The 17,479-nt window shown below is 35.6% G+C and overlaps 1 protein-coding gene across 1 annotated transcript; it reads right to left on the bottom strand.

Annotated features, from left to right (window-relative positions):
• Window positions 1-2,919: 2,919 nt before the first annotated feature.
• Window positions 2,920-12,241, bottom strand: LOC113426942 (vomeronasal type-2 receptor 26-like). Its single transcript, XM_087947457.1, has 6 exons — window positions 12,039-12,241; window positions 11,423-11,714; window positions 9,057-9,920; window positions 8,566-8,787; window positions 7,050-7,176; window positions 2,920-3,815 (listed from the first exon to the last, which is right to left on the bottom strand). Exons 1-6 carry the CDS (start codon window positions 12,239-12,241, stop codon window positions 2,920-2,922), a joined length of 2,604 nt encoding a protein of 867 aa, XP_087803583.1.
• Window positions 12,242-17,479: the final 5,238 nt, after the last annotated feature.

The raw sequence follows: 17,479 nt of genomic DNA, 5'->3' as shown, positions 1-17,479 counted from the left end.
CATTTCAAAGCCAATTAAAAGGATTTTTTTTAATAGACTGTACTTTCCCCCCTCTCTGGTATCCTAGTTTTATCCTAATGCTAGTTCATTGGATTTTTTTAGTGAACAAATGTGCCTTAAGAGACTGAAAACCTTTATTTTTAGACTATCTTCCTTCTGTAAGAACATATTGATGGAAGTAGCACAATTTTTCTTATTATCTTCTCAATCACCCTCCTAAATTCTTCAAGATGTTCCAAACCTATATTTACTCTTGTCATTGATGCTTCTATTGGTATGCCAAAACATGACTTGCCAAAATTAGTTTTCTGATGCTGCAGTATACAATTCAGAAAATGCTAAACACTGAATAACAACAAATAGAAATATCAAATTATTGTGGCCACTGGAATGTAAATACACATATTTTCTCTGGTAAATGAGCAGAAGCCATATGGTCTATTAATTCTTCCAATGCTATAGTTATTTGTTAAGATTTTTCAGGATTCAGCAGAGTCAAATAGGTTGGGAACATTTATCAAATAGAAAATCCAGGCATTTTTCTAGCATAGTATGCAGTGTGTAGTGGATGAAAAACTGTCTCCTTGACCACATCCACAATAAAACTAGATTTTCTTATAAAATAGAGTCAATTTACAATTATAACACAGCAGAAAATGTCCCACTTGGCTTTCCCCAAAATAAATAGATAAATACATACATACATACATAAATAAGCTTGTATTATCTGCTCCATTCTGAAGGAAAACTTTTCTCAACAATCTGTTTCTACAGAGCTTTGATATACAATAAATGGTCACCAATCAAAACAAAGAATACCATGGAGTGACATTCTGAAAGAAAATTATTGGATCCAGTCTGTATTCAAAACAATATAGCGTTTCTCTGAAAATCTTCTCTTCTTTGCCTAATTGCATTATCTTGGTGAAAGTCTGAGAATCTTTGGAACAGAGTGATAGTTTTGTAGCACAGATATCTTATACAGCAGAAGCATCCCATTACAATGAAATGGTTTCTTTCAACCATCCATTTCTGTTCAATATTTATGACCAAAACAATACTTATGACCAAAATCCCTATATTTCCTTACATAAGGGAGTATTTTTGTTCTAAATTTCTGCACATTTTAGTCCAAAACAAAGAAAGAAAGCTAATTAAAGAACCAGCATTTTAAATAGTTCTATTCGCTTCCTAAGAATTTTGGAAATTATTGCCTTCTATAATTCTAGCTTTTCAGTACTTTATTCTCTCCAGGTACAAAACAAAAACAAATAATTATTTATGGTTAGAATTTAAATGATAGATTTAAATATCTGTGTTAATATTGATAAAATATGGTTCACATAATTCATACATAAAGTTATAGCTTCTAAACAAATTTCATATTTTGGATTGGCAAAATACATATGATGTATAATATATAAGATTTATTTGATACTTATCCATACTACACAATGATAATCTAAATGCAAATATTCCTTGACTTATGACCACAGTTAGACCAGGAAATTCTGCTGCCAAGCAAAGCAATTATGAAGTGGGACATGCCCAATTTTATGCTGCATTTGTTAAACAAATCACCATGGTTATTAAGTAAGTCTTAAGAAGCTGGTGTCAATTAAGTGGCTCTTCCCATTAACACTGAACTGTGATGATGTAGTGGCTAGAATGCAGCATGGTAAGCTAAATCTCCCCTTAGGCAGGAGTTCAATCCTGACCAGCTCAAAATTGACTCAAACTTCTATCCTGTGCAGGTCAGTAAAATGAGATCCCAAATTGTTGGGAGCAATATTCTGACATTGAAAATCACTCAGAGAATGCTATAAAACACTATGGAGCCATACATAAGCTAAGTGTTATTGCTAAGTGCTATTGCTGGAAGACAGGAAGGTCACAAATGGCAATCATGTGGCCCATTTATGCAACTATCATAAATACATGGCAGTGTCCAAATGCCCAAATTTTGATCATGTAACCATGGGAGATGTTGTGAAGTCATAAGTGTAAAGACTGGCCATAAGTCAATTTTTTCACTACCATTGTAACTTTGTATGTTAAGTGAATAGTCATAAATGGAGAACTGCCTGTAATGAAAGCTTTGTACAATAACAAATTGTATTTCCTGTGACTTTGATTACCATTGCTATTACCAAAACTTTCTATTAATATTATGAACTGAAAAAGGAATAGGAAAAATGACCTTGAAGATACCTGATGGTTAATTTTCCAAGTATCTTCAAAATGAAAGCATTCCTAATAAATATAGTCCATTAAAAATGTAATCAATATAAATAATAGGAAAAATATTCAGCAGAATTTCTATTTTAAAACAACATAAAAATGCAAGTTCATCTGCAATGCAGATTACAACCAGGGATGGGATTTTACCAGTTCACACCTATTTGCTAGAACCGGTTGTTAACATTCTAAGCAGTTCAGAGAACCGGTTGTTAGAAGAAATTACTGGCCTAATCCTGTAAGGAAGGCAGGAAGGAAACGTTCTGGTGTTGCTTGCAGAAACTGCCTCTCCATTAATCCTTATTACATTCTTGGCAGGACTAGACTTCCTGTCTCAGGAACATCTCTGGAGTTTTTTTTCTCTACTTTGCTGGTACTTTGCTTCTGTGGAGTGAGCATTCAAAGTTACAATGGCACTGAAAAAAGTGACTTATGACCATTTTTCACACTTACGACTATTGCAGCATCCCCACAGTCATGAGAGGCCAGGCGAGGAGATGCATGCCTCTATGTGAGTGATATTGAGTTGGCCACACCCAGCCAATAACATGACCACCAAGCCATGTCCACCCAGTCACATGACCACCAAGCCATGCCCACACCTAAGCCACACCCACAGAACCGTTTGTTAAAAATTTTGAATCCCACCCCTGATTACAACTATATTCTTGGGAACATTCATTACTTCTGTCTTTTTAGCTGTCTGTTGTTTAGATCTGGTCTCAGAACAATAATGTAGCATTTGGGGGAAAAGATGCAGATCAGCAGCCCAGCACTCGAAGTTAACATTGAGAAAATCTCTACAGCAACTGTGTATTTCCCCTTGGTGCTCAGGTAGGTTGGAATGAAGGATATCCAAACACTGCAGAAGACTAACATGCTGAAAGTGATGAATTTGGCTTCATTAAAAGTATCTGGTAATTTCCTGGCAAAGAAAGCCACTATGAAGCTGATTATGGCCAAGAAACCCATATAAAACCTTGCAAAATAAAACATAATTATAGAACCTTCCTTACACTGTAGGACAATTTTTTCAGCCTCTGAGTGCAGGTCAGCATCTGGGACAGGAGGAGAGATGGCTAACCATAGAGTGCAAATCCCTACCTGAATTGAGAAATCAGATAAAACAAAAGCATAGCCCAATCTTTTCCCCACCCACTTCGTCAATCCACTTCCTGGCTTTGTTGCTACGAAAGCCAGGACCACAGTCACAGTTTTGGCCAGCACACAGGAAATAGCCACAGAGAAGATGATGCTGAAAGTAGTTTGTCGGAGAATACATGCCATCTTGCTTGGCTTACCAATGAATAGTAATACACAAAGGAAGCAGAGCAAGAGAGTTACCAGGAGCATGTAGGTAAGATCCCGATTACTGGCCTTGACAATGGGAGTGTTGTGATGCATCAGAAATATCTTTAGTGTAAGAACTGTGGTTATGGAACAGAAAAGAGAAAAACAAGCTAAACTTATTCCCAAAGGTTCTTCATAAGACAAGAAACTTATGTCCTTCAGAATACATGAATCCTGATTTTTGTTGGAATACTTTTCTTCTGTACAATTATAGCAGTCATTCATATCTGTAATTGAAAGGGTCCAGTAAGTATCAAAATTATGCATAAATACCACCACTGATAACTTTTTAAATAGCTGAATATCAGATAGCACTTTATTCTGAATCCAACAGTGAAGTATATGTGCACACACACATATCTACCCATATTTATTAACTCAGATAATATGCACCAGTGCTTGCATACAAACAGTAAAGCCCACAATGTATGACTACATTTAAAATATTCATAATTACTTTATAGTAATTCGTGGAATTTTGGCTTCTATATCCTGGCTAAAGAAATATGAATTCTGTCAATAGGATAAATTTGCAGAAGTTAATAGATAGAAGTTACTTTAATCTTATTTCTAATTTAAATTTGTTTAACTTCTCAAGAATACTCTCCTAAGTAGTGTGATTAAAAAGTGAAGTATTTATTTTTATATTTAAAGTGAAAAAGAAATTATAACATACATGAGAGACTGAACTTTAGATAGAATTGTTATTGTAAATAGGGGCTTCCGGTTTGAGTTCCTTCGGCGACAGACAGAAATCTGCGATCGTGCGCAGTTTCGGTCTGGGCTAGCTGCTGGAGCACCCCAAGCCGGCTGGTTTTGGGGCTAAGCTACCCCATAGAGGTGGTGAAAAAGGGGGAGACTGCCAGCAAGGTTGAGGAGAGCCGCATCTCTCCTCCTCAGCTGGCCATTACTCCCTTTCCCGAAGGCAGTTGTAGCAGTGGTCAGAAATGGCCACCTCAAAGAAGAACTCAACCGGAAAAGAATGTGCAGGAGGAAGATAAGAAGTGAAAGTTTTGGCTGACCGGGTAAAATTGCAAAAGCAACAACTAAGGTACCCTAGAATTTAAACTTACAAAAAAATAACATCGTTCCCAAAGAAGAGTCTGAAGCAGCGAAGGAAAGTGAAAAGGGAAAGGGTTGGTTTTTTTTTTTCCTCTCCCTTTCCCTATACTGACAACTAAGAGACTTAAATAAGAAATCAGAAAAATCCGCTTTGACATCAACAGGCAATTAAGCTGAAAATAAAACAAAATGTCAAAGGGATAATAAAGATTTCTGGACACTAAATTTTTTTTCATAAGCAGGAAAGGAGAGAAAAAGAATAAAAGGGCAGGATCTGGAAAGAGGGAGGAGACTGCCTGGAATTAAAAGGAATCTACAGTAAAACTTCAACAAGACTTCTAAAAGATACATTTTTACTGAAACTTTGTAACTAAACAGTAGAACCCCAGGAAGAGAAAGTGAAAAAAAAGAGAGAAAAAAGAAACAGCTTGCGTGTATTTGGATTACTTGATGATCTTTGGATTCTTGGTTATTGCATTTGAATGACTAAAATTAATCGGGTGGTTATTTAAAAATTTATACAATGGCACCACTTCTGGATGAATTGAAAATGGAACTTAAAAGTACCAAGAAGATGCACAAGAAGGGAAGGGTTCTTTTGGTTTCGTTTTTCAATTCTTAGAAATGGAGATTTGGAACTATGAGAAACAACAAGAAAAGACTGCAAAACAAGAAGACTGGGACAAAGAAGAAGCCATCTTTAATGAACAAGTAATTCTATGTGGGGAAGAAAAAGGAAAGGGGGTAAAGAGAATGGAGAATTTAAGACTTAAAAAAACAAAAAAAAGAAAAGAAAAATAATTCAAAAAATAAGTATAATACTGGAAAGCAACAGAAGAGGGGAATACAGAAGAGAGAAATAGAGGTAGAGGGAAAATGGGGTAAAAAGGGGAGAGAGAAGAAGAGAGGGAAGAAGGAAAGGAAAAGAAGTTACAAAGGACCGAAACAAGATATAGAGAAACAGGGCCTATTTAGAGATAATGGGTGAAAATTTAACTGAAAAAGGGATTCTGTAAAGGTACATAAGATTGTATTGTTATATTAGTAATAGAAATAACTTTAGAAAATTGGAAACAATGTATGATTAAAATGAGGGATAAAATAGTTAGTGTATTCTAGTGAAATGTTTGTTAATAAAATAAGTGAAATAAAATAAATGAGAAAACTGAATTAGGAAGGGACAGGAACATTTTAATTAGTTAATGTTTTATAAAATATAAGTGAAGGGGGGGAATTAATTATGGAAAGCTTATAATTGTTCCCATAGAAGTATGATATTTAATTGAAAAGTAATGTTAAAGAAGTTAAGATTTTAATTAATATTAACATTAATGATAGAATTGAATTGGAATGGAATGTGTTGTTTTAATTACATATTTTTTTCTTTTTTTAAGAATATAGTGTGTATTTTAAGAATGTACCAAGCAGAATCCAAATGGAAGTTATATATTATATTGAATGTTATAACTTTAGGGTATATATTGAAGCCTAAATAAGAGTTAAATGGATAAACTTAAAAGATATAAAGGTGTCATACTCCAATCAGCAACTACAGGAGAAACTTTGTTTAATGAGAAAAGATAATAGATAATTGAAACAGGACAGACAAAAAGTATAAATATAATGATTTGAATTGAGACGAGATAATTAAAAAAATTGAGAAAATTAAAAGAGGGGAGAAGCTATGTAGAAAATGTAAAACAGTAATAAGATATGGAATAGAACATAAAAATGAGCATGAAATTGAATTTGTGTCTGTATGAAGAAATGTAACCCGGGATTATGCTACTTTCAAAAAAGATGTTTTATTTGTATTTTTTTTGTGAAAACTCAAATAAAATTTACAAAAAAAAAAAAAAAAGAATTGTTATTGTAAATAGAATTATTTTTATCCATTTTCCATTAAAAATATTTTTTTAAAAAATGGCTAGGGATAATACTGAAAAAATGGCTAGGGATAATACTGAAAGGCTATAATGAAAGTGATAATACCACTCAAAGGCTAGGGATAATACTGAATCCAGGAAAAAAAACTCTTTAAAAGGTGAACAATCAGAAATGTTTGACTTTGAATTGTAGTGCTGGAGAAAAATGTTCAAAAAACTTTGAATTGCAAAGAATATATTCAGTACTAGAAAAGTAAAACCAGACTGCTCACTAGAAGTAATTAAAACAAAGATAAAAAAAATGGGACAGATAAAGGAAGGCAAGAATATTTGAGGTAAGCCTGGGTATTTGGGAAAAATGGATAATAATCAACAAAAGAGACACAGAAGAAAATGTAACCAAACATGTTCATGAGTGTCAGTTAATTGCCAGCAGTTCTTACAGCAGTGATATCAGTCAGCTCATGAAGATTTGGAAACAACTAAGCAACCTAAAAACAATATTATACTTACCCTCCTTTTCTGCAATCTTGCCTTCTGGACATAAGATGCAGGAGTAACAGCAAAATGGCCTCTCTTGCATTACTTGCTTCCTAGAACCTGGATTACAGCTAGGTGTGCACTGGGAAACAGGAGCAGTCTAATTCATGAACCAAAACCAACATAAAAAAGAGCAATATTTTTTCAGTACTTTGATTCTAAGCTGTGGTTGTTCTCTCTAGCATGGTCAGCATAAATGCAGAGTTTTCCAACATACTGTCATATTCAAATTGAAAAAAGTTATCAGCTTTGGAAAATGTTGAGCTGCCGCATTTGGTCATCATAGCCTAGGAAACACATGTCATTAACAAATGTGGCTGGCATTTTCAGAGTCAAAGTGATCTGTTACATATCCCAATAGTATTAACAAGAAAGAAGAAGGTTAACAAACTCAAATTACCTTCCCTGGATTATATCAACAACCTACCCAAGATCTTGCCCAATCAGGAATAAGTTCCCCAAAATAGGCAAATCAGAAAACTGCTTACTTCCCAATAGATACCTTTATGGCCATGAAAGTCCATTCCAGAATAAAACACCTTCGTTTGTCAAATAATGAGCTGCTTAATCAGTATCATTAATTATCCTTCCAAGTATTTTATATTGTTCCAAAATATAGTAACCATGTAACTTGTGTGTTAAGCAAAATACATTAGATATTTCCAATTTTCATTTCCAATTTTCAGGAATAATAACAGAAACACAAGATATTTAGGTGGAAAAAGGAACAATGGGTGGAAACCAGGGCTATCTTAAGAGAATTATGGCTCCCGTGCAAAGCAGTGTACTGGGCCCCTATGACAATTACTCACAGGAATAAAAATGTAAGTGGTTGATAAAATTAAACATATATTTATTTTATTGGCACTTCCAAAGAAATTGGTGCTGAAACATTAAAAACATGCTGTGCAGCAACAACTAATCAACATGATATTTGAACAATACACGAGGCTTGAAAAACACAATAATATTCAGTAAGCCATACAGTTGCTGTATTTATATGATGCAAGGTGCATTGAAGAGTTAACATACACAGATTAGTATGGGGCACCTATGCTTGTGGGGCCCATGGACAAGTGCCCATCAGGCCCATGTGTTAAGACCTCCACTGGTGGATACCAATCCAGGAGAGAAGCAACTTGGAATTAAGGAGAAACTTCCGAACAGTGAGAATTAATTAACCAATGGAACAGGTTGCCTTCTGAATTGTGGGTGCTTCATCAGTGGAGGTTTTTAAGAAGAGAGTGGATAATCACTTGTCTGAAATTATTTAGGATCTCCTGCTGGAATAGGAGGGTGGACTAGAAGACCTCATAGGTCCCTTCTAGCTCTATTCTGATTGATTGATTGATTGATTGATTGATTGACTGAAAAATAAAGATGGGAAAATGCCCCAGCTAATAATGATATTATTGCCCTCTTTAACAATCAATTTCAGTGCTCCTGTTCAGATTAGACATTTCCCAGATTGTGTATTTTTACAACCTACTTGGTTAAACCAGCTGTTCCACGTTATGGCATCTTTGTATATGATGAATGTTTGATTTGCAGGAGACTGAGGGTCTATCCTTCCAATTTTCACTTTTGACTGGTTTTCAGAAAGAACAAAATTGATTATATCAAACCCATCTATTAACTTTCCATCTTGGTCAAAGATTATCTTGTCCCCAAGACTGTTGTTAAATGTAACATGTCTCAAAAAGGGATGGAGCTAAATTTTAAAAAGATAACAAACAAAAGGATGATAAATGTAAAAAAAAATGTTAATCAAAATACATGTACAGGTAAAATGTTCCAGGGCTGATTTCATTTATTTAAACATTGATCCTTGCAAAAGATGTGATTAAACTTCATAAATTATAATTATTAAAGAGCAATTGCAACTGAATTAAATTTGAATTATGTTATGTGATGGAATGGAAACTATCAGTGTATTAGAGAATCTGGAATCAGGATTATAGAATATAATGAGCACTTTACCTGCCAAAATGGCTGGTTATGTAGCTTCAGTCCATTCTCTATCCTTGTCTGGTGTTTTAATTCAGCTCTAAACATATCATGTAAAGCATAAGCTATAGCAAAGACAGCATTGTAGACACTGTAGCTATGGCCAGACATGCTCATTTCAAAATTGGGATACAAGAGGCTCCCTAGTTGTTCAGCTCCAGTGCAATGATTTTTCTCCATTTCATTCACAAGTGTACTTGGAAATACACAGGAAAAGACCTGCTCCCAGAAGTTTTTGAAAAAACCATCTTCTTTTGTGGTGAAAGGGTTTCGACTTTCTATAAACTGTTGAAATCCAGATACATCCCTGGAGTGAAACATGAAAGCTATAGCTCCATGGAAAATGTCTAAATCCCAATTTCTTTGAAATACAAAGGATGCAATCTCCATTTGGGCTGTGGTGATCCATAGTTTTCCTAAGGATTTCCTATACTTACTGTCAATAACTTCATCTGATTGATACGAAAGAAATCTAAAAAATCCAAAGGAATTAGATTCACCATAAGCAAGTATCACTGTAGCCTTACTATGTGTCAATGTATTATAAATAATCCTCCCTTTATACAGTATTTCTGATATATCAGTAATAAAAGTTATAACAGGGATTTTCTGTATGAATGCAAAACAAATTCCCTTCTGAGAAAACATGGGTCTCACTGTTTGTATAAATCTCTCTCCACTGTCCGTTTCCATAACCACCACTCCAATCCATATCCATTTGAAATATAGAAGGAGAGACAGAATTCCTTCATACTGAAGGTCTTCCTTAGGAACCATCTGGCAGAAGGAATGACCAGGAGATTTGTCCTTCATAACTGGAGTGGGACTATAGGTGAGCTAAAGGCATCCATGAAGAAGAAAAAGAACAATTGCAGCATTTATTGTAAAGTTGCACTGTTTATAGTAATATAAGAATAAATTGAATGTATTGTTTCAACTGTCATTTATAACATTTCAAATGAGATAGGCAATAACAAACAAGGTAAAAATATCTCTCTGTATCTCTTGGTATCTATATCATTTATATCAATATCTATATTATCTATATGTATACCTATACATATATACCTATACATATATACCTATATATCTACATCTACATCTATCTATCTATCTATCTATCTATCTATCTATCTATCTATCTATCTATCTATCTATCTATCTATCTATCTATCTATCTATCACAACTAATGCATTAAAGAATATTTCACTTTAGATAAAAAATTCTTTTGCTGACTAACTACTATAAATCCTCAATATCTTAGTATAGCATTTCAGTATTCATTGCACATGTGTGCTCTCCTTCTGTTGCTTTTTGACAAACCAAAATTAAAATGATTGGTGGTTTTTGTGTATTTAAACATACTAATCATCCATTCTTTGCTGTCTGACAGCGATTTATTTATTTATTTATTTATTTATGATTTAATTTTTTGATGCCACTTGTCTCCTTTACAGGGTGACTGGATGCTTGCAGGTTATAAAACAAATAAAAATAGTTAAAATATTAAAATATATCATTGTTAAATATAATGTCCTACTTAGAACAGACAACAGTTCTCTCTACTTCCAGCTTTCTTGGAGGTGAAGTATTCTTAAAATTTTGAAATTATTGTTTCTTCTCACAGGAATATAAGTAATATCCTAATGGATCAGACTCGTGATCTACTGTACAAGAAAGCAAAAGGAAATCTCCCAGGTCAATGGCTTTCAGAGACAGTCATGTTGTCATCAAGTTAAAAGTTAAAAGTAAAGATAGTTTCCCCTCGCACATATGTGGTAGTCATTTCCAGCTCTAGGACCTGTCATCAAGTTTAATAGGCATTAATTCCCATGATTTCCATGGATTCTCAGGGACAAGCCGGTCTTATGAAGAGATCTGAGAAGTCAAATCACTGAAAATATTTTTATGACATTCTCATAAGACCAAACATACTATATGTATTTAGTAAATATGATTTGTGGAGGGAAATGTATTCTTAGCTTAGTTATATAGATTTAAATATTATTTCTTCACATGTAAGAAGAATCATTCATGAATCAATATGTAACTACCTTGGATAACTTAATTATGTAAGCTGGTTCCAAGAACAAAGTACATCCAGCAAATCAAATAAATGATTTAAAAAGTGTTAAAGAACAATCAACCAATGGAACAGCTTGCCCTCAGAAGTTGTGAGAGCATCATCGCTTGTGACTTTCAAGAAGAGATTGGACTGCCACTTGTCAAAAATGGTGTAGGGTCTCCCCCTTGGATGGGGGATTGGACTAGATGACCTACAAGGTCCCTTCCAAATCTGATTATCTGTTATCTGTTAAACTTCATTTGCAAACCTTACCTGAGGAATCTTATAGGTATCCAGAATAATTGCCATATCAAGAGAAGTAAGAGAATCCAGTCCACCAATTACAGCAACGAGCTTATTCTGCATGTTACAGTTGTAATTTGGGGAAAAATGTTCTAGTGTATATATAAGCAGCATTGTAGAATGATATGTCCATTTTGCATCGTAATAATTATCATAAATATGAAATCCCAAGGTGATATTTGGTAAAATTTGAGGATTTTCATTAATCTGATTTACCGCAAAAGCTAAGGCCAGGATGTGTTGGTAATTCTTGGGAAGTATTCTAGAATGAATGTTGCAATCTGTATCAGATAATATTTTACAGTTTTGAAACTTTTTGCATATTTATTATTGTTGATCACAGAAGATGTATACTACTTTGGAGGGATAATGTTTAACACAATGTAACATTCATACATTCAGATTTTTATATTTTCATGTTACCTTATATTTCCAATCATCATAAAGAATAATGTCTTTAAAAATTAAGCACTTTCCATCTGAACAACGGACAATGTCTGCCTAACACCTAAAGTTTCTTCAATTTCCTATAACATCATCTGGCATTCTAATTAACACAATGCACATACAAAACTGAATTTCTTACGTAAGTTCCTCAGGCATGGCTGGTGGAGGTTCCTTTATGAAATCTTTGGCACAGGAAAGGAAGATCCCATGAGAGGCGATATTGCCAATGAAGAGATCTCCAGATTGATGATAGCTGTGAAGTGGGCATTGTGGATACTGGACATTACATTTTGCTGTGAGAGCTTCATATGCTGTGTATGGAAGCAGAGTTAACAGGAACATTCCTCCTATGAACATCCTGAGTGCAATGGAAAAATATTTTTCCTGCAGGTCTTTCTATCTACAAAGAAGTCGTTAGAATCTCTATTGATTCAGCAGCATGCAGAATGAAATATAATTTCTATAATGCTAATATTAAATGAGTAGACAGTCTTCTGGCCAATCTAAAACTCCAAATATTGAACACTTGAGGTCATACTAACACATATCCCCATCCCTACCACTAATGCTAGAGGTTAGATTTATCCAATATTTCACTGACTATGTTACATTTTGGGAAGAAACTGCAATATTATGTCAGCTAATTTAATTATAGATATTATGCTAATTGTAGGAATGGGAATTATTTCTTATACAGAACTGAAATTCCATGTAGAATATCTTTAGAAAATCAGATGGAGTTAGCAAAGATGGCTAAACTGACTATTTTGATTAAAGAAAAAAATACCTTTATTTCTACTTGGAAACTGCTTCTGGACTTTATGCTTGATGTTGAAAAAAATGATACTTTGATTTTGAGTTTTACCAATTAAGTAGATTTATTGTTGTAAAAATTGCTAGTTTATATTATTACATAAAAAGTTGAGCTTAGTTGTTATTGCCTTATTCTATTGCACCAAAGGAGTCAGAAGTCAATGCCTTTTTTCCTTTTCCCCTTGCTTTCCCCCACTATTCACTTCCCCTTTTCTTTCCCTTATTTCCCTACTATTTACTTTTGTATTCTCTTTGTATGCCATATTATAAACTAATAAAAATTGAATGTAAAAACAAATATTGTAATGACTGCAACAGGCACTATGTAGGACAAACAGGTAAAAGACTATCAGAACACATCCATGAACACTAACTGGCAGTCAGAAGAAATGATGAAAATCTTTAATTTCACAACATATAGATAGGTTTAACCATAGTTTTAATTGGTAAATGTGACTACTTTAGACCATGCCAAGTCCAAAATTGCCAAGGAATTTTTAAAAGCATGGCACTCTGACAGGTCAGCCATCAATAGACACAGAGACATTAACAACATCTATGTAAAAGAGACTCACCCAGACAAAAAGAAACAAAAAGTCCGAAGTACCTCTCTACTAGCAATCAGTACTCAGATCAGTATAGATTAACTCCAAGGTTAACATCAGACAACAATCAACTAAACCAGTGGTCACCAAAACAAAAGAAGGGGGGGTTAAAAATAGAAGATTCCAAAAAGTAACTAAAAAGGGGAATATCTGTAAAAGTAGGAAAGACAGGAAGAAACAGCAGAAAAGTAAAAGGGGGAAGGAAGATACAAAGAGGTAGAGGGACACAAATCAGAGGGAGAAAATATTTGGAAAAATAAAAGGGAAGAGTGGTAATGAAGAACAGGAACAGGAAAGAAAAAATATGGGAATTGTAAAATTATGCAAAAATTGTTTATTTAGATTACATAGGGATAATGGTTACTGAATTAAGAAAGGGGATTCTGCACTAATATGAGGGGTAATAAGAATGTATTTGCAATTACAAGTTATCTAGAAAATAGGGGAATATAGACCACTGAGAGGAGGGAAGGGCACTGATATTTTTTTAGTAGATGAATGTGTGTTCTTATTTTTATTGCTACAAGAAAGGTCAATGTTTATTATATATATTGAAATAATTGAAATGAATTGTGAGGATATTTTAAAATGAGATTAATATCAGTGACCAGGACTAGCTAAATGGATTAATTGTTTCTTTTTGTTCTATTTTTTTGGCATTATAAATAAAACCCTGTGGAAGTAAAGGGGGAAAATAGACTGCGGAATCTGACTGAAAAGTACAATGTTATGTAGTTCTTTTTTTAGGGAATGATTATTACTATAACTAATTAAAATAAATGTTTATTGGGAATTAAGATGAGGGAATTAAGGTAAACCACTGAGGTGGCACTCCCAAATTAGTAAAAGGGGAGGGGAAATTTATGTTCTATTTTGTGTGTAAAAGCTTGTATTAAACTAGAATCTATGGAAAGAATATGTGATGAAATTGAAAAAATGACAGATAAAGGAATTAAAAGGTAGTAAGTATGAAGATATAGGAATCATTAGTGTTTTAAATGAGAAAAGAGTATCACGGAAAAGGTCACACTTAAAAAGAAACATCAATGTTTAAGAAATATTTGAAATAAATTGAAATGAATTGAGAAAATGTTTAGAATGAAAGTAACATTAGTGAACAGGATTAATTTGTTTGTTCCTTTTCTTATGTAAAAGTTGGAGAATTAAGTTAAAAATGGATAAGATAGGAAGTTGAATGTAGAAAATGAATAGATAATTATTGTCATATTTGCATGTAAAAGTGGTTACCCGGAATTATTTTGTACACTGAAAAGAGCTTTTTTTCCCTTTGTTTTGGAAAAAATGAATAAAATTTGTTTTTTTTAAAAAAAGGATTGGGATTGAGCAGGCATTGCTTGGAGCCGATCTGCGGCTTTGCTCCGCATATGGAAGGCTTCTCACTGGGTGGTCGAATGCATCAAGAAAGACACCAACGCAAGTTCTATCTTGGGTGAGCTGCCCCGATCAGAGTTAGGGGAACTCTTTTTATTAAGAACATACAAAAGAGGTGAGCTCCATCCAATCATTATGTTACATGCATAGGAATGTTACTGGATGTATCGCATCTACCAATCACAATGCCATGGTAAATTTAAACTAGCAAACCAACCTGCATTTCAGTTAACTGCCCTTGTGACGTGTTTAATGGCCTTGTTCCTGGTACCTGCTTTCAGCCTACGTGAGACCTGGCATGTACTGGAACTATTGAGGTTGCTCACGTGAGGCTTGGCACACAATGGAATTGGCCCATTACAGCATCTCCTCTGTTTTAGTTTTATATGGAGGAAATTCTTCTGGATCTTCGTCACTACCCATGCAAAAACCTGTGTGAACGCACACATCAGGGTCTTCTGAGGGTATGACTATGTACAGAGGTTCTTTTTCCCAGAGGGCATTAACCTGTGCAATGGCGCGCTTTTCAGCTAATAAAGACAGACTATTGGAGATGGTACGAACAAATATTGGTAACACACATGGAAGAATAACGCATCCTGCAGCAATCATACCTATGAGAGCTACTATGGCTTGTAATCCTGGTAGTTTAGGGAACCAAGAACTAAAAATATTCTTAAAATCAATACCTTGCCATACTTGATTAGGATTGTAGGTTAATTGTCGCATCTCAGTTGTTAATTGTGCTACTACTTTGCCAACTTTGTCAATTTGAAGACAACAGTTCGTAAGATTGAACCTACCACATACCCCTCCTTCTTTTAGGTGCAGACTATTCTTTCTGAGGTCCAGGTGTCCCCTTCATATTCTGATTGACAGGGGAAACCTGCAAAGGCATTATCGGTGTTTCTTTTCCTGCGGGATAATGTATCATACACAGGGATGCCCAGTTCTTGCTTAATGGAGATCGGTAGGAGGAAAAAGGAAGGTCTTATCCACCCCAATACACATGACCCTTGCCAATCTGCTGGAAGGGACGGATAGGCTAGGTTACCACAAATCCAATACATGTTATTTGGAGCTGTCCAGATTTGGGAGGATGTTGTGTCATAGAGATAAGGTAGGAGGGAGGTGTTGAATTTGGTAGGTGTGGTGGTAGCATTGTCAGGTGCTGTCCAAGTCTGGTAGGAGTTATCCCATGTACCTAAGCAAAGGAGGTGTCCTACTGGAGTGGACCCATTTCGGGAAAAACAGTTTCTACCAATTAAGTTAGTGGTAATTGTCCAGATAAGTGGATCGGAAGCTATTCTAGCTGTTATGTTTCCTACAGAAGACATGTTATTAAACAGAGATGGCGAGGCTTCTAAGGCTTGCCATGGCCATTGTTCTCCTGTGGTGGTCCCCCACAGACAAAACAATTGGTTACTGCAAGTTGTTTTGCAATTTTTTCTGCCATATCCATGAACAAGTTTTTGCAATAATGCTGGTATCAGGGCTTTTTCTAATTTCCTTAAATTATTATATACTGACCAGCCTAATGATGTTCCTTGCCTTCATAAATTATTTCAGTTTTTATGGTAATGTAAGTATTTGGGTCTATTCCTGTGCCATCAATCCCTATACCATAAGTTTCCAAGGCAGGGTGTTGCCTGGAGATAGTGATTTCTACCTTATTGTCTGTAGTAGACCCTGATATTCGTTTGAAATGTGACAGATGATTGCAACCTGAGTACCCTCCCGGTATAATCACAGACACAAGACCAACCGAGCACTCAATGGAACCTCCACAAGGGGTCCATTGGTTGGGGTTCCCATGGCCCAGTTAATGGGCGTATGACACAAGTATTTATGATTGTGGGCGTACATTGATTTCCAGTCATCCGACCCGCATGAATGTCCCCCTGGTTTAGAACAAGCAACACAAACATCAAAGATTAAAACAATTGGGTTAGTACCGTCCTTGAGCACGGTGGTGTGGTTTAGGTAATAAAGTTTTCCTTCCCCCTCAGGATCAGATCTGCCAGAGGTTCTTGGAAGTCCCGCCCATACGGTGACGTTGAGACGTACAGCTGTCTTGGGATCGTAGCAAATAGTTTTTGAGTTCATCTTGCATAAATGGTACATGGTCCCATTGTTTTGGCAAGTTTTTCCCGTAGGAAGGCACTTCTGCGGTTGTTGGGTATGGTAGATGAGAGTTAGTTGAGTGGAGCCTGCCTGCGTGGTTTTGGTCAGGCAGGGGTGCAACCATCTGATGCGCTGGCAGAGTTCTGCGATCTCTTAATCCGATGTAGAAAAGGGGTGGCCTGAGCATAAATGTCAGGCTGACTTGCGAATGTCTGTGATAATGACGAGGTGAACGGGTCTAAGGACTGTCCAGGATTCATAAATGTTGCTTATGGAATCATAGAGGCGTCGACCGAGCAATAATAGGTGGTGGCAGTGGGGCGAAGTATGAGGAGTGTAGTTCGAGGGGATGTTCAAAAGTGTTGATCTGGAAGGAAGCATTGCTGGAGATGTGGGGCCACGGCTTAGGGTGCGTTGACCATCTGAGGTAGGGGGGAAAGATGTCCCCAGATGCAGTGCAGGTCAGCAGGAGGGGAGTGCCTGGCGTGAAGTACGTCACTTGAAACGGAATGGAGGCATGTGCGGCAAGAAGGAGGAAGAGGGTCGGCAAGGCAACGGGACCGAATCATGTTGATATGTCTGCAGGTGGTGACTTTTCTACCTTGGGGTGGTATGGTCTGATGTGCCGTCCAGGAACCCACAGGAC

This window comes from Notechis scutatus, chromosome Z (assembly GCF_049901735.1).
Source record: "Notechis scutatus isolate UNSWTSFEM ecotype Mainland chromosome Z, rNotScu1.2, whole genome shotgun sequence".
Classification (NCBI taxonomy): domain Eukaryota; kingdom Metazoa; phylum Chordata; class Lepidosauria; order Squamata; family Elapidae; genus Notechis; species Notechis scutatus.
Note: the sequence above shows the minus strand (reverse complement) of the source record. Positions and strands in the feature narration are given on the sequence as shown.